We start from the raw sequence: 24,458 nt of genomic DNA, 5'->3' as shown, positions 1-24,458 counted from the left end.
GGGGGTCGCTTTGCGGCATGGCGATGGCGGAGGGCGAGCGGACTGAGTGTGCTGAGCCCCCCCGGGACGAACCCCCGGCCGAAGGCACTCTGAAGCGGGCAGAGGAGCTCAAGACACAGGCCAACGACTACTTCAAAGGTGCGTCCGGCCCGGACCGGGGTAAGGGAGGGTGGACAGCGGCCCAGGCCGTGGGGGTGCCAGGCCCCGCGGGGAACCATGGCAACGCGGAGCGGCAGCCTGGGCGCCGGGCAGGCACTACTGAGTAGCCCGGCGCGAGGAGAAGGCCAAGGATGGACGGCAGACGGGGGGAGAGCTACTGAGAAGTGGAGTACCGAGCAGAAGCTACTCACTGGGGATACTGAGGCAGGCGCTGCTAAAGGATAGGGGACAAGCAGGGGGCCGACATGTGAGTGCTACCAAATGTGAGAGACCTGGACAGAGATGCTAAATGGTGGTCAGACCTGAAGAGGGCGCTACCAAATAGTGACATGTGTTTAGGGCAGTGATGGCGCTGCCGAGCGGGGAGGCCTGAGGGGAATATGACCAACTGAGGAGAGAAGGCCCAAACAGAGAAGTGAATTATGGGGATGGAAGTAGATAATTATATTGGAAGGCGATTTGGGGTGATCCAAGGAAAGGAGTAGGGTGTAGAGGTGGAGCAGGAACGAATAGGGTGATCTTGGGATAAGAGTGCGATGTGGGAGGACATGTCTCCATTCATTCATTCTTTCAGTACACTTGTATTAAATAAGAGTCATGTGCCACGGCCTGTGCTTGGCTCTGAGGCTGTAGCAATGAATGAAACGCATGACTCGGATTTAAGCAGAACCAATAATTGCTAACTTGTGATGATCACTTTGGCTCAAGGTGACAAAGTAGGGAATACAGCTTAGAATGTGCTTTAGGTGGTGAGGTCTGGAGTGCCTGGAGAAAGGCTTTTTAAGGAGAATTGGGAAGGAGTTTTAAACGTGGGTTTAAGGAGAATTGGGAAGGAGTTTTACACGAGCTTGCTTTTACCATGGATCTTGTGTACCCCGGGGTGGAGAATGAATGAAAACAAACTGGCTTAGTTGGAGCTTGAGCAAACTGGGGGTATGAGGGGAAGACTGATACAAGGTAAGATTGGCAAAGGGGCCAGAGCGTGCAAAATCTGTGAAGTCATTCTGAAGACTAGTTTTGTGTTTCCTCGGCTGTCCCAAAAAGGACATTGAGTAGGTAGGTGGGCCAGTCTGGGCTGGAGAAAATTTTGGGTGTATCCAGCCTTTGGTTGGAGGCGCCCTGGGAATGGATGAAGTCACCCAAGAGTGGGATCCAGAGAGAACCTAGAATGGAGTTTTCATGTTTACAGTGGAAAGGGGGCTGCTGAGGAGAAGTGACTGAGAAACCAGGAAAGGTGCCAAGGCTAAGAGAGCAAGGCTCTTCCAGAAAGAAAGCCATATGCCTGGTCACCTAGCCCCAGGCATTGTCCGTCAGAGGTTTTGCTCCCAGATGAATATGGTGATGATGTTGAGGATAGTTGTGGACGATAAAGAAGCTGCTAGCCCAGAAGACCCTGGCTGGCGAATGCAAGGGAGGAGTTGGAGACCAACAGGCACAAGTGTCTCAGTTCTGAAGGGGAATGGAGAATCGGGGCAGATGGCCAGAGGGAGTAGGTGGGGGTCCCTAGGGATGCTTTTTCAGATATGGCCCAAAAGAGAAACAGGCCCAGCTGTAACAGATCTGGTGGGGGAGGGTGAGAAGGATTTAGAGTCCTAGGGAAAGGTGGGACCTCCATGGGGATAAGCCCAGATGTAGTGATGCATGTCCGTTAACCCAGCTTTCGGGGGGGCTGAGGAGGATGGGGGTGACATAGCAAGGAGAGAGGGGAGGCCAGAGTTAGAGCCTCAGAGGGTCAAGTGGGTTCATAGGTGTCATCCTGAAGCCGGCAAGGAGCTGTGGAGGGTTTCCAGAGAGTGGTCCAGTTACTCTGGGTACAGATACTGGTCCTCCCTGCTGTTCAGAGATTGGATCCAAAGGCTGGATTGGAGAGAGGACCAGGGAAGGCAGTGAGGAGGTGGAGCCTTCCACCAGGCTGGCTGCCTGGAGATGGGGAGGGGAGCACGTGGCTAAGGCCCAAGGTGAGTGGGGCAGGAGTTCGAGGTAGTTAGGAGGGTTAGGATGGAACTACAGACAGAAGGTAATGGCAGGCTCCGGAGGAGACTTGAGCTATCAGTTGAGGCCCTGGAGAACTAAAGCTGGTCCAGATTCATGCCTTCTAAAAGACAGGGCAGGAAGCTGGGAGGCCAAGATACAGGCTACAGCAGAATAGGACTCTGCAGGGGAGGGCAGAGCTTAGGGCAGGGTGGGGCTGCTAGAAGGGAGGGAAGTTAATGGGTGTGAGAGATACTATCGGGACAGTAAGCCCAGCTTGCAGGGTTTGGAAGGTTGGAGGCTGCCAGCACCAGTTGACCAGGCCCAGCTATGTATTGGTTGGAAGGCACGGCCATCTTTCATTGGGTCCTGAAAAGATCAACCAAAAACTGGGCTACTGCTGCTGAGGACAAGTGGGGGATGGAGTTAGCTATCAGGAGGGACCCTTCACCCCCACCCCTACCTACCTTCCAGGTCCTAAGAGTCAGGCTCTCAGGAACCTAGGACTGGGCAGGCCGCCAGAGGGGCCTGGCCTGGAGCTGGCTTGAAGGAGCACCCTTCCGGATGCAGGCCTCCCACTACTGTGGGCAGGCAGTGGCAAGCACAGAACCCCAGGCTCAGACTATAAGGATACCAATAAAAAGAATAATTGCAGCTGGCTTTTATTGCACCCCTGTGGTGGCCAGGTACTCCTGAGCTGAACCACGCCTGGGGCATTGGGGGTGGCAGGGAGCAGCCACTTTGGTTTATAGAGGAAGCCAACTCAGAGTGAAACTTCTTGCCCAGGGTCAGAGTGTGTGAGCAGAAGCGGATATCCCCTTCCTCCCCACGTGCTCAGCTCAGCTCTCCCTGTTAGATTCATCTGGTCTCAGTGGGGAAGATAGCCTGTGAAGGAAAGGGGGATCTCAGGGACTCAGAAGACCCCCACCCTCAAACATAGAGGGCTCCTCTATCTGCCCTACTGTAAGGACAGAACCTAGTCCCCAGCTCAGTCAGAGTCCAAGGGAAGCAAGCCTCTGCTTTCTCCTCCCTGAGGAATAAGGCTGTGCTCACCCAAGGGTCTTCATGGTCTGAGGGTTGAGGGTAAGGGGAGTACTATATCATGATTCAGGAGTCTCTGAATACAGATACAAAGTGGAACCCCGTTGTACCCAGAGGGTGATACTACTGCAGCTGAAGGATGACCCCAGGCTGGAGTGTGACAGCTGCTAGATGCCTTCATGGTGGAGGCCTCCTGTTCTCAGTACTCAGTCCTCAGTCCTCAGTACTGACTCAGTACTCTCCTTCCCTCCGGCTGAGCCCATCCTAGTTCTCAGGTGCAGACATGTGGCCTGAGGGCCTGAGACTCCAGGGAGAGACTCTCCACCTGCACTTAAGTGCCTGCTGCATATCCTCCACTTGTGTTGAAGTCTTCACCTCACTGGTTGGACTACTAACTAGTAGCCTCTGGAGCTCAGCCAGAACAACGAATCCCTCAGAAGCACTGACATTCCAGGGAGGGTTCTTCTGAGCTGCTCTGCCTGTCTTTGGTGGCTTCTAGGTCCTGACATCGCAAGGTTCACAGGTCTGGGAGACCACCAGAGTGGCTGAGCTAGGGTAGGGAAGCTGGGAAGGTCAACTAGGGCTTCCTGAGGGGGGATCTGTGCCCTGTGATGAAGGAAGGACTGCTGAGCTGCACCTTTAGGACTAGCTGGGCCACCTCTAGTCCCAGTATCTTACACTCCCCTTTCTTCATTCTCCCTTCCTCTATCCTCCCTTGGCCACTTCCTTCCTTCTCCAGTCATGAAGCCTAGTGCTTCAAGCTCACATTTCTGCCCCAGGGCTTGACTCAGGCCTCTGGGCTATCTGAGCCCTGAGTACTTTGTCACTGTTATCTGGGGTCAGATCTGGCTACTGGAAAGACCAGCAGTCCCTGGAGGGCAGGTCTTTGTACACAGACAAGGCAGAAGCTCGGAGAAGGGAGGCAGACCCTCTTGTACAGTGTGTGGGTTCAGCAAGCAGACTGTGAAGGTCACTGTGAGTGTTCTACAGAGCAGTAAAGTGGGGCTAGGGCAAGAGCACCACCCCCTCAGGCTGAGAGGGTGTTTGGGTCCCCCAAGTCTACCCAGTCTAAAAGAGGTGGGGCCAGGCTGCTTTCCCAGAACCTAAGGCTGCACTGTGCCAGGCTCCCACCAGGGCACACAGTGGTGGGGATTGGGGGCACTGCCATTTCTGCCTGCCACTTGACATCAAGCACAGGCCTTCCTTCTGAACTTGAACCCCCCCTCATCTGGAGATGAGTTAAGATGGCTTTCTCCCTCATGTTGCTTGAAGGCACATATGTCCTAGGGTGCTGTGTGGCCCTGGCACTTGGTCCTCTGGCCTGGGCAGGTCTCAGAGGCACCTCAGGCCTTGGTTCTGTTGTTTGTTTACTGAATCCTTGGGAGGAGGGGTCAGACCTACCTCTGCCAGTACAGACTGGGACTCTGACCTTGAACTAGCCCTCTGGCTTCTGTCAGGTGAGCACCAGATGGTATTATGGTGAGGAGACAGGAGGATCCCACAAGTTGATGGAGAGCTCAAGGCCCAGCTGTGGCATGGTTCCCATAAAGCCTGACCTTTTGCCCTTGGTGGAAGTTACCCTTGCCCCTCCACACTTAGAGCCCCAATGCCTAGGCCTGCTGTAGTATCCTGGCTCCCACACCAGCAGGTCTTGGTCCTCTGAAGCTGCTGTACCTCTTCTCTGTAGCCTAAGGAACTTCCCCCTCTAGACTTGTCTGCCTTCCTTCAACATCTGGACAGCCACAGGCTGGGGCAGTCTCAGCTTGCCTGGCTCAGATCACAGCCCTAGCACTCCTGGCACATCCCTCTGCTCATGGGGAGACTTTGAGAAAGCTTGAACCTTGCTGGACTGGGCTGGACTGGGCTGGGCTGGGCTGGGCTGGGCTGTAGAATTGATTCAAGTGCTGGAGATTGATGTGAGCTGTAAGGCCTGGGCTGTGGTCAGACATCTGGGATGGATTTCCATGCTGAATCCCAGTCTCCCCATCTCTAAGAAGGATCCCAGCCTAGGGTGGATTCCTGCCTATAGTAGAGCTTCATGCCTCTTCTCCTCCTCCACAGCCAAGGACTACGAGAACGCTATCAAGTTCTACAGTCAGGCCATCGAGTTGAACCCCAGCAATGCCATCTACTATGGCAACCGCAGCCTGGCCTACCTGCGCACCGAGTGCTATGGCTATGCACTGGGCGATGCCACACGGGCTATCGAGCTTGACAAGAAGTACATCAAAGGTTACTACCGCCGGGCGGCTAGCAACATGGCACTGGGCAAGTTCCGGGCTGCCCTGCGTGACTACGAGACGGTGAGCCGGGCCTTGGGCATGGGCCAGCTCCCGGCACCCTAGCCAGGTGGATGTGGAGGGATGACACCAGAGGTGGGGAGGAGCTGGTCTGTGTCTCTGTGTATACCAGGGCCATCTTGTCTACCTTTGTATGTTGAGAACCGGCCCAGCCTTGGGTGGTGGCTGTAGGAGAGTTTCTGCTGTGTACATGCTTGGAGCAGCATGGGCACATAGTCTGTGGTCGGTAATAGCTCAGCCTTGTGACTGCTTTGGCTGTTATTAGTGATGGTGTTTAGTGACAATAGCAGTTATTCGCAGAGACTGCACAGAGCATTGAGAGCTTGAGATTCTGGGGCAGGTGGGAGTCCCATGTCACTGAGTAGGCCAGGAAAATGACTATAGTGCACAGTAGTGCTTCCAAGAATATAGAACAGGGCAATACATTGTAGAGAGGCAGGCCCCGGGGACATGCTCCCCTGTGGAGATGAGAAGGGATCCAGAGAATAGCTCCTCATCCCCCACTATCTACAGGCGATGTGCTGTGGTGACAACCTTGATGACTAGTAGGAACTGACTACCAGAGCATCCACTTGGGACAGGTGTGCTCTGTGCTCCCTCATAGAGACTGGCTGAGTCACTATGGCCACCCAGAGAGGGGGATGAGATTGCCCCTCTCATGCAGGTGAGGAGGCTGAGGCTCCAACTCGTCAGTGCTGGGATTGGAGCCAGTGTGGCCGTTGACTGCATCTCTCCTCCTCCAGACAGTTAGCTGTCTGCTCAGGGGACTCTGGGTGCAGAGTGGATCATTGCGTACTCTGTGTGCGTAGCCTTTCACTGTGGACCTTTCTGTCATGTGCACAGGGCCCCAAGAGAGCTGAGGAGTCATGTCTGCAGCAGGAGAGAGCTGGTCACTCAGCCTGTCCGAGGAGCAAACCAAATGAAGGCTTAGCAAAGGGCAGAAGAGGGAAGGGACGAAGGAACTGACTGACAAAGGGACAGGGGCAACAAAGCCTTTTCCTGCTCTTGTCCTAATCTGGACTATGGTGACGAGCAGTGGCCACCTCCTGGGCAGCTATGGCTCTGGTGCAGGGTTTCTGCCACTCTGGGCTGGAAGAAACTTCTTTCCTTTGGGTAAGGAAATAGGTTCTTTTAAAAGTGCTCCAGAGGTTGACATCTCACTGCTTTCTCTGTGAGGCTGGGAGATGGCAGACACACAGCATCTGAGCTGGACTCCAGTCTTTGTGGGTCAGTGGTGAGCAAAGTCCAGAGCCCTTTGCAGAATCTGCTTGAGGTTGAGCCATACCCAGCACCTAAATTATCAGCCCTGTGAAAGCCCAGCATAAGCCTGAGAGGCTGGACTATGGCAGCTCCCAGCCCAAGACATCCTCCAGGAAAAAGCTGGAGTTCATGGAGGACATGCTCCGGCCCTGGCCTTTGGTCAGGAATGGTGTGTGGCCTTGGTGAGGGCAAACGCGCCCATGCCTCTATCTCCTGTCTGTTTCAGCCTTGTTTTCCTCGTCTGTTTGCACATGGGGGGCAGGGGGCTCAACACTGCTGTGAGCATTGTGCGTGAGGAATGTATCTTCTGTGTAGAAAGGGCACACTTCCTGCAAGGTCACCTGGAAGGACCCAGCTCCAAAGTTGAACTGTCTGTGCCCAGCACTCCATCTTCAGCAGGAGGAAAGACGGCTTATTTTATAAAACGCCGTGTGTACCAGGTGTGCCTGCATGAGCATAGATGCTGTCCACTGCCACCAGCATGTTTCTTCCTATGGGCTAGAGTCAGGTGTACAACCATAGGCAGAGTGTTCAGGCACCAGCTCCAAGTTCTGGATGTCTACGTTTGTGACCAGCTCAGCTCAGACCTGGGTATATGTGTGTCTCCAAACACCTCAGGCAAACACTCTCCTGCAAACGAGGGAACACATAGGCCTGCCTTGAAGTGTCATTGTGAGGGTTAAGTGTGTGGGTGCATTTGGAGAGGGCCTGCTTTTCACTCTATCTGCATCAGCTATGTCTGCCAGATTTCCTCCAAAGCCAAGGCATGGTGAAGTGGGCCTCTGGCCCCTAGTTTATGCTGGTGCCAGAACATTGCAAAGGCACAAGGACCTGGGCATGTCTCTTATTTGCTTTACTATTTAGGGCCATGCCTTGGACTCTTAGTAGTAGCCAGTCTTCCTTACCACGGGGCCATGATACACCCCTGCACACACTTACGCCTTGCACGTAGGCTCACCGCTTCCTGGGTCACATCTCCGTTGGGATTCCTTGTGTTCTTTCCTATGCGCTTGGACCACAGGTCAGCCATGCAAACCCAGGCAAGACCAGGGGGGTCATCCTGTACTCTCCACCCTGCCTGAGGGTCCTGTGGGTTTTGTTTGGTTTATGATACACTTTACCTTTGTGTTCTTAGGCATGCATTGTGACACCCCTGACAGAGTGATACAGACAAAATAGGGACAGTCGTACTTGGTCTTTAGCTGAACACTCACATGCTAGCAACTTCCGTTCTGTCATTTTATCTCCAGGGTCCCCTGCACAGCAGGGGCCACTCTGATCCCTGATTTACAGTGAGGAAACTGAGGTTCAGAGGTGAGATAGGTCACTCTCCTGCTGTCTCACAGGAACCCCAGGAGGTGGTATCTGTTCCGAGTCAGGCTCCTAACCATGCCATCTGTGTCACGTAAGTTCCTGGCACTGTCCTGGCCCCTAGGCAGGTAGCACTGAAGGTATCACTCCTGGTTTATCCTGTGGGCGCTGCGTATGTCCTGGTAGATTCACTTACTAGAGAAAGGGTATGTTGGCCCCTTTGGGCCCGGCCTTAGTATATGTCTATGCCCTACAGGTGAGCCATAATGCCCTATGTTAGTCCTTATACCAGTTCTGATAAATGGGGCCGCTTTGTTTGGCACCCAATGAAGCCTGAATGACTGAAGTGTTCTGGTGATCTGGATTGCTCCCAGGGGGCAGGAACACAGTTCTTGTTGCCAACAGAGCCATGATAATGGAAGTGCCTGGGTCTGCTGCGAGTGTCATGATGGAGGGTGCATGCCTTGAATGGCCTCTGCAATCCCAGTGAGTCCAAGTTCCCAAGCACATGTTCCAGGGCTTATAGTAGATAGTAATGATGACCCGTGAACCCTGACAGCTGCCAGTGCCATTTGTTGTATTTTTTCTTTCAATCCTAAGGATAAAACTTGGAGCTGTGCAAGCATTTTATAGTTGACCCACGCCCCAGCCCCTCACTGGGGGATTCTAGGCAGGGGCTCTACCACTGAGCCACGCCCCCATCCCCTCACTGGGGGATTCTAGGCAGAGGCTCTACCACTGAGCCACGCCCCCAGCCCCTCACTGGGGGATTCTAGGCAGAGGCTCTACCACTGAGCCACGCCCCCAGCCCCTCACTGGGGGATTCTAGGCAGAGGCTCTACCACTGAGCCACGCCCCCAGCCCCTCACTGGGGGATTCTAGGCAGAGGCTCTACCACTGAGCCATGCCCCCAGCCCCTCACTGGGGGATTCTAGGCAGAGGCTTACCACCCAGCCACACTCCTTTCTGTTCTTTGTGTTTTTGTAAAGCCCCTAATCCTATCAAGGGGACCTAATCTCACAACCTCATCTAATCCTATTTACCTCCCAAATATTAAGCATGTGCCACAGAGCTATACCTTCTGTCCCTGAAGATACCAGTTTTTAAAAGCATCTCATTTCTTCAAAAGTGTGGTAGATCATGTGCCCAGATCCTAGTTTCACCCAGTCAAGTGTCTGCGTGAACCATGTAGATATCACAGAACACTGCCACAAATGCAGTCCACATAGAGTATATTGTTTATGGCTTGTTCTTTTATTTTTTAACATGAGTACACTAGCTGTCTTCAGACACACCAGAGGAGGGCGTCAGATCCCATTACAGATGGTTGTGAGCCACCATGTGGTTGCTGGGAATTGAACTCAGGACCTGTGGAAGAGCAGTGAGTGCTCTTACCTGCTGAGCCATCTCTCTGGCTCCTTTGTTTTGTTTTTTGAGAGCCTCACTAACTATGTTACCCAGGCTGGCCTTGAACTCCTAGGTTCAAGCCATTCTCTGGGCTTCCAGAATCACAGGGATATTGGACACATATTACTGCACCTGGCTTCAGATGACACTTTTTAAAACATGTCTGTGGGCCAGGTGTGGTGGTGAATGTCTTTACTCTCAGAACTTATGAGACAGAAGTTATAGGCTAGCAAATCACTATGAGTTCCAAGCCTGCCTAGGCTACATTGTGAGACCCTGTCTCAAAAGAGAGAGAAAACGTCTGGCACTGGCACTAAGTTCTGATGCAATAGGCCTCTGAAGAGCCCGGTAGTGTAAAACAAATACCCTTCCCCAGGAGAGGAGCTTGATAAGGCCATCTTCCTGTCAGTCAGACCTAGCACTCATCAACACTGGCATAGCAGGCCTTAGAATTGAGTGCTTGCTTGACACAGCTGGGTGGAGGGCGGACCCAGCAGTAAAGTCTCAGACCAACCAACCTTCTATGGTGCTAGCACTGCTCCCTACTTTCTAGAAACTGGGGTTCCTAAGTGATCAGGACATGTATCCTGGAACCCAAATGGAGAGCTTTTAGCTCTGTCCTAGGGGTGAGAGGCCACAGGAGGGGAGGTGGCAGGAGGGAAGCTGCCCCACTTGAGTGCTGGCATTAATCCAGGAGTGCACAGAGCCCTGGCTTTTGGTTAATAACTTTACCACTTTGTCTAATAGGGATTCTGCTGGCCACCCCCTAGAACTGCACAGAGGTTCCAGGGAGTAGGGGTCACTCACCATGGTGGCAGCTCCCTGCTCCATCTTTCTCCTTCGTTTGCAGTCTACCTGGAGACACATCCATCTCCTAGGAATTGCTGGCTCCCCATTCTTCCTTAAGGAGGCATTCTCTGCTGAGGACCCAGCTCTGTCCCTGGCCTTGGGCTTCCTGGGGGAGAGGAGCAGAAAGGAGCTTAGATTTAAAAGTGAAATGTGTGGGCAAAGGCAGCATGACCAAAAGGCCTCAGCTACAGGAGAGCTGGCATCCTGGGGACCTGTGAGAGGCAGTACCAGGCTACAGAAAAAGATAGGGCGGGCCTTGAGGGCCAGACCTGGAGCCATGTGGACTTTATCCTGGGAAGCAGAGAGCCTGGCCTCCCTGCCTCTCCCTGGGAAGGGCTCCAGGGGCTGCCTAAAGCTGGCAGCCCTCAAGCTTGATTCCACACCCACACCCCAGTAGAGCTGCCTGGCAGGTGGCCCAGCTAGGCTTGCCTAGCCTGCTGCTGGCCAAGCACCTGCAGGGAGTAGCGGTTGTCTTTGCCCAGGCTCTGACTCACTCAGTCACCTAGCTTTGGGGGGAGGGCACCATTCTGAGGACCAGCCCTAGGAGTCCTCTGTCTAACAGCATGGAAGCTGTGGGGAACCCAATCTAAGGGTGGCTGTGTAGGTCAGCAGATGAATGACAAAGGGGCAGGGGTGCAACACACATGTCATATAGGGAACTCACAACAGACCAAAATTCAGATACCACCAGAGTCAACATGGTAAAGCACTGGGTTTTATTGGGGTTACTTACAGGAGTATAGGTAAGGGGTTACGTGTATAGGAGCAGAAATGACTCAAAGTCAAGTCATATCACCAAAGCCCACTCTAACACGGGTGACAGCTCACAAAGTGGGAGCCTAGAGTACACTGCACAGCATACAGGCAGCTCAGCATGTTGGCGACTATCCTCTCCTAGTGACTCAGTTGGTCTAAACATCTTCCAGGCACCTCAACTAGTCTCTGTTTCTTCTAGGCAGCTGGTTTGGTCTTGTCTTCTCTGTAGCTTGGCTATTCTTTGCAGTCTTCATTGTTTTCTCTGGCAGGGAAAGGCTTAGTGAATCCAGTCAGTTTCAGGGCCTTCCTGAAAGCTATTTTGAGTTGTTCACCTCTCTGCTTAAATACCTTCCCTGTAGGATGAAATGTTTCAATCTCAGAGGAATCTGTTAAACAACAGAACATCAGGCAGGTCCAGTTACAGTTATGGTAACCAAGCAGAGGTGCAGGGAAGCCTGCTGCCCAGGGTCCCACTCCATAGCCCAGACTAGCCTGGGGTTCCCAGTCCTGCTTCCATCTCCCAAGTGCTGACATTGCAGACATGCACCACCAGGCTCAGCTCTGTCTTCTGAGCTCTTGGGATTCATTTGGGCTTGTGGGAAGCAGGCAGGGCTCCTTTAATTACTGTGGCCCACAGCTGACCATTGGATATTTTAAAAGTATTCCCTGATTTACTCTTCCAGCTCTCCAGGGCGACTGCTGCCAGTGTCCCTTCCTAGAGGAGAAACTGAGACCAGCTGAGATAATCCAGGCAGCCCCATCATCACTGGCTAAGCTGGGACTTGAGCTGTATCTTCTATCCCCATTACCAGAGGAAACAGGAAAATTAGAGCCCCAGTCTCCCAAAAAGCCCCAGGGAAAGCAAGCTGCTGACTGCCACCTACAGAGTCCCTCTTATATGCCAAGTCCTAAGTCCTTCCACAGACTCCACTTCACAGACCGGGACACTAAGGTGCAAAGAATCCAGGCTGTTCTAAGACTCTGGCCTCACCCACCAGCTGCACTGGGAACCTGAGACCTGTGTGTTCAGCTGGACACCTGGTTGGCTGTAACAGGGCCAGAGGTGTTTAGTAAGAGCACCTGCTTGAGCTGAAGCCCTGTCTCTAAAGCCACCCTGTGGGGCAGCTCTTCTATGCTTGGTGGGGATGTAAAAACTGAGTCGTGGGTGACACAGGCCCAGGGTTGCCCTGCTAGATGTGGTAGCCCCTGGGTGGTCTGACTCAGCCCAGGGGGGTATAGGCCAACGACATCACAGTGCCCCTGGTGGTTCCTCTGGGATAGGTGGCTGGCTGTCCAGAGAGTGACACCTGTTCCCTCCCTCCCTCCCTCCCTCCCTCTTCCCGTCCAGGTGGTGAAGGTGAAGCCTAATGACAAGGATGCCAAGATGAAGTACCAGGAGTGCAGCAAGATTGTGAAGCAGAAGGCCTTTGAGAGGGCCATTGCAGGCGACGAGCACAGACGCTCTGTCGTGGACTCTCTGGACATCGAAAGCATGAGTGAGTAGGCCTGACTCTATACCCCTACACGCTTATCCCTGCTACACTTGGTTGGTAAAGACAAGGTCTCAGAGGGCATCTGAGAATGTAGGTGTCACCTACAACTGCTGTCTTCCTTGGCCCTCTCCCTCCATGCCAGTCCTCTCTCTACATCCCAGTCCTCTCTCTACATCCCAGTCCTCCCCCTCCATAACAGTCCCCCTCCCCCCAATCTTAATCATAACAGGGTGACTTATGACTAAACTCAGGGTGTCAGGATTTTTCCTTTGTCACATTCTAACAGGTGCCTTGTCCTGGCCCATTCCCTTCTGGTTAGACTCAGGGTGCGTGGTGCCAAACGTGTTGGTTCTATTTCCCCACCATGTCTTATGGATGAGGTGGCCTTTTTATTCACTCTCGCGCTTGTTTTTGCCTGATGAGCTGTGGACATCAGCTGCCCCCGTCAGGTCCTGAAGAATTCGAGTATAATGTTTATAGTGCTATGCTTAAGACTTCCCCAGGTTCCAGTAATCTGTGACAACACTTCACAGTTAGAAGGGGAGAAGGGGAACTAAGATGGGGAAGAAGAAACAGTAGTGGGATCGCTGTGGCATCTTTCTCTCCTAACAAGAGCTGTGTCTACCCCATCTTCCAGATGGCAGGTGGATCCTTAGATTTTCTCAGGTGTGCAAGTCCAGGGTTTCTGTGTATCAGGACAGAGACATAAAGGATCTAGTCTAGGCTGGCCTCAAACTCATGATGGTCCTCCTGCCTCAGCTTTCCAAGTGCTGGGCTTACAGAGCTGAGTCACCGTGCCTGACATCTCCCCTCATTTAGCCAGCCAGTCCTTTGGATGCTTGTCCTCTTTCCTCTGTGGTGAACTGACTGAGGAGCATGTTTCCCTGCCACAGTGTCAGTGTTGAATCTTGTCACAACCCATTTGTAGTCCCCTGAGGCCACCACCATCACCCTGACTCACCAGCTCTTTAGGGAGTTCACCCACAAGACTATCCCATAGCTACAAGCAGTTAGGCTGTACCTGAGGAGACAATATCTAGACTTGGCTCCCTCTGCTGTGCTGCAGCTCCCATGTTCATTCATTTCCTGCAGCCTGGGCTTTCTGGCGTTTGTACCAGGGATCCCTAGAAACTACCAATGGTCATTCACCATCCCTGCTTTAGTGAGCTCCTCCAACCTCCCCAGGTCTATGCTCCAAGCACACACCCCTTTACCAGGCCAGTTTGCATTGCTCTCCTTCCTGACTATGTTGGCACAGGCGTAGACATGGGCCTCGACACCATCCAATTTGCTGTACTGCTTAGCAGAGATCTTCCCCTGTTCTCACGAGAGGCCACTGTCCAATGTCAGTCAATATCCAACTTCTTAGAGTCAGCCTTGAAGAGAGGTCCCCTGCTTCTGTGAGGGTTCCTCATTGCTTTCCCAGGTACCATGTGAGATGCTTAAGAGCACTATCCTTCGAGTGACTCATCTAGACATTATGGAGTCTCATGTTGTGCCCTTCAGCACAGGGGGAGCTTCAGTCAGTGTCCCACAGCAAGGTAGAGAAAGCCCACATTGAAATGCTATAAGCCCCAGTCAAGTCTGTGCCCAGGACTGCAGCACAGAAATGTGCCCAGGCCCGCCCTCTGTCCCTGCAACAGATGACGTGGGCCCACATGGCCTGGGCAGCATGCTCAGGTTCAGTTTACATGTTCACTGGTCCTGCCCGAAAGGAGACTGACCCCACAGCTTACTGCGGTGCAATGTACCTCCCGTAATACAGCGAGGTGGACGGGGTGTGTCTGTCACGTGTTCACATACATCAGCCCCTATGAACTATTAAGATACCTGCTCACCCTCCAACTCGCAGTCCTGCCTGTTTTTGAAGGCTTTTATTAATTTTATTTTAACGTGTAAAGATACTTTGCCTCTGTGTGTGTGTATATGTATATATATATTGTGTGTGTATGTGTGTGTATACACACACACACACACACACATCACTTATGGGCCTAGTGCCCTCAGAGGCCAGAGGAGGGTATTGATCCTCTGGGCTTAGAGTTACAGGTACTTGAGTTACTGTGTGGATGCTTTGAATTGAGCCTGGAGCCTCTGCACGAACAGCAAGTGCTCTTAACTGCTGAGCCATCTCTGCAACTCCAACCTTATATTTAGGCACCACAGTGCACATGGAGAGGTTTTGGGAATTTCTCTATCCCCTCTAACCCTTTGATCTACTGCTGTAATCTCAGGAGTGGGGTGGGGTCTATTTCTAAATTCTCAATTCTTATTTACTCGGTATTATTAGTATGTCTGCTGCTCCAAGCAATGTCTGACCAGATTTCTCACCATAATCACTTAGAAATGTCAGACATTTCCAAACAGGGATAAATATAGCAAATTTTTGTGGACTCCCTTAATGTTGGGCTTTGGCAGGGGCTCCCTTGTCCGACCCCAGCTATGATGGCATGTTGTGTTTAAACCCCTTTTCCTCTTGGCTCTGTTTGTACATGTATGTGGGGTGGGATAAGTGTGGGGTGTTCCTGAGTGCATGATGAGGGCACACACCATGGCTTGTGGGTGGAAGTCTCGATCTCTCCACTTCTTCTCTCCTTCCACTATGTGGGTCCTGGGGATCCTTTGTCTTCCTACTGAGCTATCTTGCCAGTTCTTCTCTTCATTTTCTTTATTCATCTTTTCTCTGTGTAAAGCTCAAGAAGCCCTCAGACTCAAGATCCTCCTGCCTCTGCTTTCCAAGTTTTAGTGGTGCGCTCACGCACCAGCACACCTCGTCTTACTTTCTTAATAACCCTAAGTACGGCTCCCTTCCTGGGATGAACTCTTCCTTCTTCTTGCTCATTTGCTTGGTGTTTTTAATGGATCTCTCAGACCTATAAGAGGAAGTGGGGACCACAAATCTAGCAGAGCTTCTGAGTTGACTTTGGTTTTGTAACAGTTAAGCTCCATGGAGCAGAGAGGGTCTGCAGCCTCACATGGTTTGCACAGGAAACAGAGCAGCTACTCCTCTGGGGTGTTCTTCCAGACTGATGGAAGAGGCAGGCACCCCCGTAAAGTGAGCAGACAGTACAGTAGCTCGTAGTCAGTCAGCCAGGTAAGCCATTTCTGGGTAGTAACCCTGGCATGTCTGAGGTGTGTGCAGCCACCTGCAGTATGCCGTAGAAGTCTGTCTTGCTTTCTTTTCTTGTTGCTATGGTAAAATACAGTGAAAAGGGTATTGGCACATAGTTTAAAAGTACAGTTCATGGCAGGGAAGCCAGGGCGACAGCAGCTTAAAACATTGACCATATTGCCTCCACAATAGGAAGGAAGCAGAAAGAGATGAATGTATGCATCCACTGTTGCTCCACTCCTTTTTCTTAACACAGTCTAGGGTTCCAGCCAGGGAATGGTGCCACCCACAGTGGGCAGTTCTCCCCACCTCAGTTAATTGAGATAATCCTGCTACAGACATGCCTAGCTGCCCCTCTCCTGGATGATTCTGGACTCTGCCTAGTTGACAGTAACTAACACTAACCATTGCACTGCCCAGTGTGTCCCTCTGCTCTGCACCATTCTGAGTCAAAGCCTTTAGAACACTACAGTAAGTCTCCCACAAACAAACAGACCTTTAACAACAGGCCCTCTGCTCTTAGAAGTGTTTTTGGTCTTCCCTCTGGTCCTTTCTTTCACTTTTGGTGACCAGAGGTCCTGGAGGTGCTGTTGTCCCTGTGTGACTTTCCCGTGACTGCTATTGGAGGCTAAAAAGTTGGTCTTGGGCCAGCATCAGTCCCTACACTCTTTCTGCTGCAGTTGTAGCCATTTTAGGACACTTCAGCCAAGAGATTGAGCGGTTCACATTTTCTTATAGAATGTAGAGCTGGTGCCTTTAGTGAGAACACGGCACAGCTATAGCCCTGTATAGTGGGTGATCATGTGGCTACCCAGAAGTCATAGCCCTTATTTTCTTGTCTTAACCTTGTTCCTTCCTTCCCCTATCACATTTCTGTGAGCTACAGCCATCCTAGCAAATCCCACTTGGAACACTAGTGCAGAGCTTTGGTTTTCCCCATCCCTCTCAGCAGCCAGCACAGACTCCTGGTCACCAAGACTGTATCCAGATGTCTCCCACCATAACCAGCCCTCCAGTCTGCAGTGCTACCATCTGCATATTGTTCTGATTCAGATCAGACAGACTGAGACATAGCCCAAGCCTCCGCCACCCCCCCCCTTTGAAAAATATTCATTGATTGTCATGTTGTGTGAGTAAATGTGTGTATGTGCCGTGGTGCTAGTGCAGAACCTGCCATCTCCACAGTGACGAGTGTTCAAATTCCACATCGGTTTTGATCATGCCTCTGACCCACTGGGTATGAATCAGGGCTCCTACAATCTGCCGTTCAGGTTTCATTAGTTTGTTGAGTGATTCAGAACCCGCAAGGGTCCTTACCAGTCTGTTACACAGTCTACAGATGAAAAGCTGCAGAGGGAAGGCACAGGGACATTGGAGCCTCCATGGGTTCTACTGTCTAGGTCCTAGACTCTAGGAGCTCTCAGAGTCCTGCCTGCCTCTGCCTCAGAGTCTTTACAGAGACTTCTTTACGTAGGCATAGACATTGGGTTAAACCATTAGCCATTGCTTAACACTGAGGAGCCAGGACCTGGGAGCCAGGAGTTGATGGAGGAACCAGCTGTATTTGAAGACCTGCCTCCTAAGAATGTGGCAGGAGCTAGCGCATGTCTGTCTGTCTGCCTCCCGGACACACCCACTCAGGGAACTTGGTTCACAAGGGGTTTTATCTAGGAGAGGATGCTACATGTAGGAAGGGGTCTTCATCATTCAGGGTGTGTGCCGTCATCTTTCTTCTGGCCTGAGTATCTTCACAGTGGGCCTTGACCCTCTGGAGCCATGGTGCCCACCGTTCTTTGGATGGGCTTGTGACTGCAGTGTAGCCTAATGCTCCCCGTGCTGTGTGTGCCGATGCACAGAACTAGGGAAGAAGAGTGGCTCACATTCCAATGTCACCCAAAGGTTAACAGGTGCTCTGGCTCTGAATCTGAACAGATTATTTAGCAGTCACCCCTTAGCCTCTGCTAATTGAGTTTAGAATGTGGGGCAAAGGGAGGGGAAACAACTCCCCAAAGGACAGTTGCCAAAGCAGGAAGCCACTGCTTAGAACTGGCCAGAGTCCAGGGATTGCAGAGTTGTGGGCTGATGCTAAGATCAGGAGCACCACAGTACATGGGAAACTTGATTGCCCAATCTCTTACCCCATCCCTGGGGGCCAGGTCCCCTTCCTGCCCCTCCACGGCTGAAGCCCCTAACTAATCTCCTTGTCATACACCAGCCATTGAAGATGAATACAGTGGGCCCAAGCTTGAGGATGGCAAAGTGACAATCACCTTCATGAAAGACCTCATGCAGTGGTACAAGGATCAGAAGAAACTGCACCGGAAGTGCGCCTACCAGGTAACACACCCTCCTGTGCCACACACGCCTAGGACTCGGGAATGCACCTGCCACTGCCAGCCTTCCTAGGACAGGGCAGTGTGCTGGGCACATGCTGAGGGCTACACTGTCCTCATCTAATAACACAGCACTTGGGGGTGTCGGGCTGAGTTTAGAAGACCGACCAGCCTCAGAAGTGAGATCTTGGGAAGGCATGGGAGAGAGGAATTCTTGAAGGGCTTGGCTGGCTTAAGTTGGGGACAGGAGTAAGAGGACGTGCATGGTCAGGACAGGTCTCAGATAAGAGAAGTCATTTCTGTGACAGAGCTAGCCACATGTGTTGCCTCTCCTGTAATGAGGTCACAGCCTGCCAGTGGTCACTGCCTTCCCCTGGTGCTTAGCCCTAACAGGAGCCATTTTTCCTGCCACCAACCTGAGCAGCCCAAGCCACACTACCCCATGGAGGTCGGTGGTGTGAGTCTTTCAGGATTTTTGTACTGGGGCTCCTGGGTGGATTTGTTGGTTTTCTTTGTGAGTGTGATGTTGGCTGTTTGGCTTATTTCCATCCTTTGCGGTGTCCTTGCCTGACCAGAATAGCTGCCCCTGGGTTTATGACACTTATCTTCTCCCCAAGTTTTATTTTTCTTAATGATTAAACCTACAAGGATGTTGGAAGGTGAGCAGTTAACAGCCCACATACTTGGGCTGGAGAGATGGCTCAGTGGTTAAGAGCACTGACTGCTCTTCCAAAGGTCCTGAGTTCAAATCCCAGCAACCACATGGTGGCTCACAACCATCTGTAATGGGATCCGATGCCCTCTTCTGGTGTATCTGAAGACAGCAACAGTGTACTCATGAACATAAAATAAAAAAATCTTAAAAAAACAAAAACAAAAATCTAGCCACATAGTTTTCACAGGTGTGGGGACTCCATTCCTTGCTTTTCCAGGAACAATCAAGAATCAAATGGCTTTATGAACCCAAAGGCTTTCCATAAAACCTAAAACACAGATAAACACACTTGACTTTTCTCAAGGTTATGTTCAGTGTGAGCAAGTTGTACCAACAGATGTCCTGGTATTTTCATTTCTCCTGAAGTCCCCCAAAATATGTTTAAGGTGATTGAGGGGGTTCTTGAGACAAGGTCTTGCTATACATCCCAGGCTGTGCAGGGCATGGTGGTGTGCACACACCTTTGATCCTAGCCTTTGGGAAGGAGAGACAGATGCAACTCTGAGTTCAAGGCCATTCTCATCTCCATAGGGAAGTCTAGACCAGCCAGAGATACATTGTGAGACCCTGTCTGAAAAACCAAAAGAACAAAACAGTCTAGACTGGCTGTAAGCTGCCAGAATTACAGGTGTGTCCGAACACACTCACTTTAGCAGATTCTCAGAATGCCAATACCCACCGCAGGACTGAAGGTTCTCCACCCTTCTCTGCCGTTAGAAAAACCCACCTTTATGACCATGGCCTTTACATGTGTGCAGGTTAACTCTTTATATGTGTGTGCATCCACTCCTGGATGCACCTGCAGATGCCACAGGAGGGCAGACGACAGGATCTTACTCCACTGGAAGCTCAGCACTTCATCTGTGCTGGCTGGCCCACAAGCTCTGAGGAGCTGCCTTCTTTCTGCGCCCTCAATGCTGGAACTGCAGGCCCCTCACAAAAGTGCTGGGGATTTTAACTCGGCTCCTTGCCAAGCAAGTGCTCTTACCCACTAAGCCATCTCCTTGGCTCTAGGCTGGTTCCTTCTATAAGGTTTCCTGTACTGTGAACTCATGATTTTGTTTCCTAATGCTGGCGAATTTTAAAAGATGAACCAAAACCCTTGTGAAGTGATGGTGGTGTTTAGATTGTTTGCCTGTGTGTATATGTGTACACTGAATGTATGCAGTACCCGTGAGGCCAGAAAGGGGTACTGGGTCCTTTGGGACTGAAGATGTAGAAGGTTGTAAGGTACCATGTGGGTGCTGAAAATCAAACCCTGGTCTTCTGAAAGAGCAGCCAATGCTGCTGAGCCATGTCTTAAGCCCCCGATCATGGTATTTAAATGACACTTAGGCCAGATCAGATCACGGCTTGATGGCTACCTCTCTTCCTGTCCCTGGGTAGCACCCAGTAGTCCAGGCCTTCTCAGTAGCTCCTGGACAGCTGAGGCTTTGTTGTACTCCTGCCCCCGGGCAGCCATGCTTACAGCCTGCCCCGTCTTCCAGATCCTAGTGCAGGTGAAGGAAGTCCTCTGCAAGCTGAGCACGCTGGTGGAGACAACGCTGAAAGAGGTGCGCCTTGGACTATGGGTGCAGGGTGGAGGGGTGATCAAGGCAGGGCAAGCAGTCGGGAGGTCCCCCAGCTCCAGACTCAGAAACCCACCTGTGCATCCTTCCCTACTCTCTGTACCTGACACCCCTCCTACTTGTCTGCCTTCCTCGTTGCTGTGTCCCTTACCTTTGTGTCTTGCATGGATTTTCTTGGTCTGTTGTGACCTCTCACCCCTCATTCCCCTCTGCCCCCTCCCCACATCTCTCTCTGGGCCCCTCCCTCTCCGGTGGCCTCTTTTCTTTCAGACAGAGAAGATTACAGTGTGTGGGGACACCCATGGCCAGTTTTATGACCTCCTCAACATATTTGAGCTCAACGGTTTACCCTCAGAGACCAACCCCTATGTATCCTCTATGCTACCCCATGTGGGCCCCACCAGGGAAGAACATAGGAACCTCATCTTACTGATACCACAGTCCCCTGTAGGTTCAGGCCCCACTTCTCTCACCTGCCACAAGGTGCCACACAGGCAGCACTTACCTCTCCTCTCATGTCTGACAGGGGATAGTTTCCTGATGCTCAGCCTCTGTGTAGGCTCCTGGGCCGTGTGCTTTTGGGAGGTAGGACCTGTCCCCTGTAGTTTGATGACAGCCCTGCCTCGGGGAACAGCTGGCTGCCTCAGCTCTACCTTTGGCTTCCCCAGGACAGGTGAGGTTGGGTCCTTGGTGCATCCTGGGGAGCTTCAGTTCAAAGGCAGGCCAGAGGTGTGCCCCTTTTGGAAGTCCAGGAGCCTTGGAGCTAAGGGGACAGGACTGACTGCCCTCCTGGCCCATCTGCCACCTGAACCACAGTTTCCTTAACAAAAAAAAAAGATATTTAACGGCGACTTTGTGGACCGTGGTTCCTTCTCCGTTGAAGTGATCCTCACCCTCTTTGGCTTCAAGCTCCTGTATCCAGATCATTTTCATCTACTTCGAGGTAAGGAGGGTTTCACTTTCCCCTGGGCTTCTGTCTTCATCTGTAGAGCCTAGGGTAGTATAGCATGCACTTGGCAAATTCGGCAAGCTTGTCTTGTACACGGGGCCACCATGTGAAGTTGAACAGGTTGTGTACTGCCCCAGCAGCACCACAAGAGGTACAGCAGCACTTGGTGTAGGCAGCTCGGTGGGCATTCACTGCGCCCTTTGCTGGTAGGTGCCAGACAAAAGGTTCAAGGACGAAAGCTGCCTTTTTCTAGTTCACACACAGCAGTGTGACCAGCCCCCTAGGGACACTAATCTAGCACAAAGGTCCGGCTGAGTAGCGAGCTGGGCACTCATTTGCAAGGTTCAGTGCCAGCTAGCCATCACTGGGCTATGCCATCTTGTCCCCGGGTCTGTACCTGAGATTACCAGGTGGGTAAATGATAAATAGACTGGAGGCTGAAGGTCCTCTCCTGGTCCTCCATTATGGCCAGGCAACCACGAGACGGACAACATGAACCAGATCTATGGCTTCGAGGGCGAGGTGAAGGCCAAGTACACAGCCCAAATGTATGAGCTCTTCAGCGAGGTGTTCGAGTGGCTTCCGCTGGCACAGTGTATCAATGGCAAAGTGCTGGTGAGGAGTCTCAGGGCCTCTCACACCATGCAGGCAACATGCTGGTGTGGGGGAGGGGGTGAGAGGGGGCTCCTTCCCTCACAGAGGCACATGCTTCCCCTAGATCATGCTGGTGTGGGGGAGGGGATGAGAGGGACTCCTTCCCTCACAGAGGCACATGCTTCCCTAGATCATGCATGGAGGCCTATTCAGCGAAGATGGTGTCACTCTGGATGACATCCGGAAGATTGAGCGGAATCGGCAGCCCCCAGACTCAGGTGAGTGGGCCCAGGCATAGGCAAGAGTGCCTGGACCCACACAGACCTTCTGTGGCTTTCCCATCTGCAGCCTGGCTGTGTGGGACTGCGTTGGCTGGGGAACATCAGAGTCTTTGACACACCTGTCATTCCTTGACGTCCCTCACCCCAGAGTGAGGAATTAAGGCATCTGTTCAAGTCCCAGAGACTGTGTGTCACTGAGGACATGGATGATGATGGTGAACTCTGTGGAGTGGTGACATTTGAGCTGACACTAGACAGGCAGTATCGTGTCCAATACAGGGGGGCAGCAGACCCTTATAGGGTGGGGTGACTAGAGCTGGCCCTTTTCCTGCTAGACATAAAGGCCCAAGGCCACATCCTGAGAGTTACAGACGTTGGTAGAAGCATGGGTTTGTGCTGGGGCAGTGGGGAGCCACAGGAGGCTTTGGACAAGAACAGGCCTGCTCTAAATCAGTGGTGAAAGTTCCATTCAGCAGCAGGCGTATAACGGATCGAATGAGAGCACAGGGAAACTGGGCTCAGCTCAACTGTGAGACCCCACTACCCTTACCACTGAGCTGTACTGTGGGGTAGGCACCTGTCTGATGAAGCTTGGGAGACAGGTAGATCTCTGATATCTTCCCTCTCCCCTCTCCCCTAGGTCCCATGTGTGACCTGCTGTGGTCAGATCCCCAGCCACAGGTGAGCAGGGGTCTGGCTGTGGGTTTGAACTGAGATGGGGTGGAGCCAGGCCCTCATTCACCCAGGGTCTCCTGTTCCCTTGCTCCTACCAGAATGGGCGCTCCGTCAGCAAGCGTGGTGTGAGTTGTCAGTTTGGGCCCGATGTCACCAAGGCCTTCCTGGAGGAGAATCAACTGGACTACATCATCCGCAGCCATGAAGTCAAAGCTGAGGGCTACGAGGTGGCCCATGGTGGCCGCTGTGTCACCGTCTTCTCTGCCCCCAATTATTGGTGCGTCTACCCCTCACTCTTTGCCCAAGCCACAGGATTTATTCCGTGTGGATTATGTACGGCTTTTGAGACAGGGTCTTAACTGCTGTCTGGTGTCAAACTAACAGCATGTTTGTTGCCTTGGGCCCCCTGGTAGTGGGATCGCAGGCATGAGCCACAGTGGTCGGTTTTGGCTTTAACTTTCATGGTGTGGGAACTTAAGGATAGGAAGGACAGCTAAGAGTGGATACCTGGTAGTATAATGAACAACTGTGCGCCCTCCGCTGATCCCCAGCCCCAGGTGTAGGTCTTTTCATCCTAGTCTTCTCTCTCCTCTCAGTATCTGTAGAGGAAACCAAGCCTCAGGGCTCCCTGGGCTTCTGTTCCTGGATAGGCTGTGGCCTGATGGTGCCATATCACTCTGTCCCTATACTAAACCTCTAGTGCTAGGGTAGTAGGAGATCAGGTCTCCAGGCTCTCCCGCTGCCTCTTCTTCCCATGAGTTTCTTCCAGCCCTTCAATGTGGTTTCTTTGGCACCACCATCTCTCCATGGCAAGCATGTCTTCCCTCTTCTCTGATCTTCTGCAGCCCCTTCCTATCTCCCTCCCTCTGTTTCTCACCTTGTCATAATCTCCAGCCCCGACCACACAAGCCCCTCTGCTCCTGTCCCTACAGTGACCAGATGGGAAACAAAGCCTCCTACATCCACCTCCAGGGCTCCGACCTGCGGCCCCAGTTCCACCAATTCACAGCAGTGGTGAGTGACCTGGGACAGGCACTGCCCGGGCGGGTGCTGTGTGTGGGGAAGTCATCTGACCGTGCCTCTCCTTCTGCCCCTGCTGCAGCCTCACCCCAACGTCAAGCCCATGGCATACGCCAACACGCTGCTGCAGCTAGGAATGATGTGAGGCAGTCTACAGCAGTAACCAGGGCCTGCACAGCTGGAGGGCCCCGCCTTCGGCCTGCTGCCCCGCCCCAGGGCAGCGTTGGACCCCCTTTTACTTTGTAAAGTTTGTATTTATTCCCCTTTAGGTTGCAGAGGGGGTGGGGGCAGCGTGGGGCAGCAGACGACAGGCTCCTGGTCAGAGAAAGGAGGAGTTGAAATTGGGGGTAGGGCACAGCCTGGGCATTTGGAGGAAGGCCAACCTGGGTAGGGGTAGGGCCGAGAGGAGGTCCTGCCCCCTCGCCTGCATGGCTCCTCCCCTGGTAAAGCAATAGGACCCTGCCATAGGAAGACCCCAAAAGAGGGTCATCAGGGAGGCCTCCTCCTGGTAGCCTCAGGGTGGGGCGAGGCTGGGGCCCACCCCCCAGCTATTTTATGTTCTGTAATTAAATATGTTAAAATAAAATAAAGTCATTATTGTAAGTCAAACCTCATCTCAAACCCACATTGGCATGTGTCTACCATGTGCGGGCTCCTCCAGCGT

At 52.4% G+C, this 24,458-nt stretch overlaps 1 protein-coding gene across 2 annotated transcripts; it reads left to right on the top strand.

Annotated features, from left to right (window-relative positions):
* Ppp5c (protein phosphatase 5, catalytic subunit) lies at positions 1-24,403 on the top strand. Of its 2 annotated transcripts, none has more exons than XM_087587415.1 (13): positions 1-138; positions 5,233-8,712; positions 8,925-12,550; positions 17,875-17,996; positions 20,195-20,260; positions 20,546-20,644; positions 21,113-21,218; positions 21,697-21,839; positions 22,009-22,096; positions 22,740-22,780; positions 22,873-23,051; positions 23,707-23,788; positions 23,877-24,403. In XM_087587415.1, exons 3-13 carry the CDS (start codon positions 12,439-12,441, stop codon positions 23,937-23,939), a joined length of 1,101 nt encoding a protein of 366 aa, XP_087443541.1. In that variant the 5' UTR covers positions 1-138; positions 5,233-8,712; positions 8,925-12,438; the 3' UTR covers positions 23,940-24,403.
* The last annotated feature ends 55 nt before the right edge of the window (positions 24,404-24,458 follow it).

The sequence above is a fragment of the Rattus norvegicus genome, chromosome 1, assembly GCF_021556685.1.
Source record: "Rattus norvegicus strain SHRSP/BbbUtx chromosome 1, alternate assembly SHRSP_T2T, whole genome shotgun sequence".
Classification (NCBI taxonomy): Eukaryota; Metazoa; Chordata; class Mammalia; order Rodentia; family Muridae; genus Rattus; species Rattus norvegicus.
The sequence above is the reverse complement of the archived record's forward strand: the minus strand, read 5'-3'. Positions and strand labels throughout refer to the sequence as shown.

Excerpts from the sequence above, each read along its gene's own strand:
- Ppp5c (XM_087587415.1), top strand. The coding sequence starts at position 12,439 with ATGAAGTACCAGGAGTGCAGCAAGATTGTGAAGCAGAAGGCCTTTGAG. Across the intron at positions 20,645-21,112 it reads CCTCAGAGACCAACCCCTAT|ATATTTAACGGCGACTTTGT; the intron begins GTATCCTCTATG and ends CAAAAAAAAAAG. Across the intron at positions 22,097-22,739 it reads TCGGCAGCCCCCAGACTCAG|GTCCCATGTGTGACCTGCTG; the intron begins GTGAGTGGGCCC and ends CCTCTCCCCTAG.